The 3,990-nt window shown below is 28.5% G+C and overlaps 1 protein-coding gene across 1 annotated transcript; it reads right to left on the minus strand.

Annotated features, from left to right (window-relative positions):
- Positions 1-1,739: 1,739 nt before the first annotated feature.
- LOC121124147 (uncharacterized) lies at positions 1,740-3,049 on the minus strand. Its single transcript, XM_040719271.1, has 4 exons — positions 2,941-3,049; positions 2,375-2,451; positions 2,217-2,318; positions 1,740-2,159 (listed from the first exon to the last, which is right to left on the minus strand). Exons 1-4 carry the CDS (start codon positions 3,012-3,014, stop codon positions 1,882-1,884), a joined length of 531 nt encoding a protein of 176 aa, XP_040575205.1. The 5' UTR covers positions 3,015-3,049; the 3' UTR covers positions 1,740-1,881.
- Positions 3,050-3,990: the final 941 nt, after the last annotated feature.

Below are 3,990 nucleotides of genomic sequence, written 5' to 3' on the forward strand. Positions count from 1 at the left end.
TGTAAATATAGAGTTTTAAAGATTTTTTTAAGTTCCTATGTGTAATTATTGGGAATTATTCTCAGCTTAAGAAGAACAAATCCATATTCAGTATAATTATTAAGGAAACGACAGTGAACACCAAAATTAGAGTAATTATTGTATGGTTATTAAATCATGATTATTTTCCAACGCAGAGAGACACCCCATTGGAGTGACGTTTCTTTTTCAATCTTTTGATGAGCATTATTTATATCCTTCACTTTGTGTTGCATTAACTTTATTTCTTTATCTTCCATATTGATAAATCTTATGATATATTTTATCTATATTTTTATTTCGACTCGAAGAATTGACGAATGCAAAGATAGAAGTTGCCACCATTTAGCTGTCTGTACAATCCAATCCTTCTTTCCTCCGGATCAGAGTTTATCTTACTGAGTAATATTTAATCTAGATCACTAACATCAAATAAAAAATGACAAAGATTAATCAGTCCTTTAACGTTGTGAACCAATGTTGTTCCAGTCATCTTTTTGAGCTTTGCTTTATTTCATAATGATTCCAGTCAGTGATTTGTGTATAAAACACGTTCGTAATTTTAGTTCCGCTCTATAACCAAGCTTAATTTTTCAATAATTCTCTTGAGTTTATTATAACAGATGAACAAATTTGTCTTATTCTTATGATGAAGGAATCCAGATGGAATTATAGAAAATAAAATTTTTCCAGGAAGTCATCATAATCTTTAAGTTAATTGAAGTCTTCAAATTTCACAATCTTGTCATGCACCAAATTTGATTTCCCAATATGACATGATTCTGCTGAGGAATAGGTGGTAGATCTTGGTTTAGGAATACTTAATTGATAGTTTTGGGGATAAGTTTGAAAGATTGAAGGGATAGATTCTTTTTTTTTCTTTTTTTTTAAAACCCCAAAAATATGGAACGGCAGATCTTTTTATAGATCTCTTACTATTGAAATCGTCCGGTCTAAAATGAAAAGAGCAAACCCTTGAATTTGGAGTTGTTGTTTAGCTTTTTTCGTGCAACAGCCAAGATCCAGACATCTCTCCAGTTACCTTATTCTCGGGAAAACGATTTTATACAGGTTTGCATTCATCGTTTCCAAGTAGAATAAATTCTTCAGTAGGAGTTAGCCAACTTTTGCAGCCAACAACAGAACAATGATTTAACATTGCATCCTATAAATAATAGAATCACAGAAGAACAACAAAATTACAGTCAGAAATATTATTGAATATATTATGAAAACTCCTTCCTTTATGCATAAAACACACTACATATGCGTACTAATAGCACGCCAATTTTTTACCTCTATTGGGATTGAAAGAAAAAAAGAATAATAAATATGTACCTTCCTCTTGGCTATATACTGCCTTCTATTAGAAATAAACAAAGAGTACACTATACTTAAGTTTACAAATCCTTTCCAATTTTTAGCGTGTCAGCTTATGTTGTAGTTGGACACCTAAACAGTGTTTTTTATTTTTTTAACTATTATCCCTTATCAGGGTTATTTAATATTGAGGAATGAACATCTAAGTAGAAATTAAATCTACGAGTGTTTGGACTCAGAAAAAAACTGAGTTTAGCGGTGATGACATTTTGTCAGAGTTATCTTTTATATTTATAAAAATATTAAAATGAAGTTTGTTTGTTCATGACACCTAATAATTTCGAACTATACAAGGTACTACATCAATTAATAAAATATAATAGTAAAAAGAGGGATAATAATATGCTTAAAACGGACTTTATTTATGAACACAACTCGGTATTGTATAAGAAATAAAGTAAATATATATTTACAACATGTAAAGATCATATAAAAACTTATATATGTATACCTAGTATAATGTATGTATTAAATATACTATGATTAAGAACCATGAAGACAACGGGTAAATAAGGTGAATGTCGGGGTTTTTGTTTTTCTTTCAACGATCCTAAATTTCAAGAAGGTGTCTTTAAAAGTAACAATCATATTTATTTGAATCTTAAAGAAAAGGGAGTCCTTGGGATTTTTAAAGAAAAACATATTCATCATATTATTGTTGAAAGAGGATTTGAAATATAATTCAGATCCAAAGAAATCTATTTTTTCCAATTGTTTCTGCTTCCGTTCAAAAGTCAATTGAATCTCATTTCCCATAGGATCTTAAATATTATGTAATACAGTTATTTCATTCTCGGTATTATATATGTATAATTTACCCATTCCGGTGACATTGTATTCTGCATCAGTGGGAATATAACCTATATCTAATACTGCAGGGGCCCCATCTTCATATGCTTTGATTATATCTTCTGATAGTCCTATAAAAAAAGTTTGATGAATATAAAACAGTAATCAATATGATTATTAATCTCACCAAGTTCTCTCATGATCTTTGGAATATTCCTTCGCTCGTTTTTGTCTTCACACCAATTGCCCTTAAATTTAGGGACACTGAAAGTAATAATGATTTATAAATAGTTCAAATAAAGAGAATGGTTGAAATTTACGAAATTTGTCATTTTAATAAAAAAAATATATAATGCTTAGATAACATTGAATTAAATATGCACAAAGTTTATAAAAAAGATCATGAAAATATTGTAAAATACATTATTCCTTATATCTATATAGAAAAAAAGCAGAGTCTCGCGCGCGTATATTTTCTTAAAAAATCATTTATTTTAATTTACAAAATTATAAGAGCTTATAGATTTAGTTCTTTGCCCCAGAACCGACTTTCACTAAAACCGCCAACGAATGAGTCCCTTTTGTTATAAACTGAGAGACTATTAATGAAAACCTGTTTACTACTTTATTTACTTTGGGAATGTTCTGGAATTTATATAAAAGATTTTATTTATATCAAATCCAAATCATGGATAATCTCCTATGTTAAATAAGTAAATCAGGAATATATTCTTATTGAAATTATATACTCACAATTGTGTTGCAGAGCAAAAGTCAACAACGAGTAAAAGAATTTGTACAAAAGCGATGTAATGAATAAGTTTCATTGTTTTTCAACGTCTGAAGAAAATAATAGAATAATTCATATTTTATATCGTTGCGACAAGTATGAACATATGTTTATGAATGATAGAAAGAAAAAAACATGTTTAACCTGCGTATTAAAAAACATTTACTTTATGCAAAATATCCATATTTCAAAAAATAAGTCTATAACAAATCAATCCTAGGGTGCAAATGGACTATTAGGGGGAGACCCACAACAGTTTTCTAGAGCGTAATAAAGTATATAAGCACTAAAATTTTCTTAAAGTAATATAATTTCATGCAGATTATTAAGTCAAATCTACAAGTAAGTAGTTAATCTTTATCTTTGAGATATTCTAAATAATAACTATTTTGTAGGAATCCTACTAATTTTTTGGAAGTAACAACTTTTTTTACTTATTTTATTTAGTTTTTTATTGTTTTTGCTATACTTTTGTTATTTTAATTTGTGAGTATTTGGCTATCAATTGATGCATATTGATGAAGCTTCAAAATTTACTTATCGATGAAAAACAGATAGATATCATAATACAAATTACAAGGGGGACAGTTGCTATAAGTGTTACAACTGTACCAAAAATAATTGTTTTGCTTATTATTTTAATAATATAGGCTTTAACATTTAAAATACAAGGACTGATTGATTTTTCTTCTGTACTGTAAAATGTTCTATATGGCATGCCAAATAATATGTATGCCTTTACAAAATTTGGCCTAAATTCCGAAGTAATTCTTGATCTACAATGATAAAAGATTTAGGATGTTTAAACCAGGGCAATGGCTAAAAACATGAATTATATTATTAAAAGTTATCCCACAATCCTTGTAGAGACGATAAAATTGGATAAGTTTATTACATATTTGAAATTGCAACGTGAATTTTCGGCTATCATTGATCCCCACTCGAAAATGCACAAGATGGAGGAAGGCATAACATTTTTATAAAAGCTCCAGTGATTATTTTAACCTCGAGGT

This window comes from Lepeophtheirus salmonis, chromosome 9 (assembly GCF_016086655.4).
Source record: "Lepeophtheirus salmonis chromosome 9, UVic_Lsal_1.4, whole genome shotgun sequence".
In the NCBI taxonomy this organism is placed as follows: domain Eukaryota; kingdom Metazoa; phylum Arthropoda; class Copepoda; order Siphonostomatoida; family Caligidae; genus Lepeophtheirus; species Lepeophtheirus salmonis.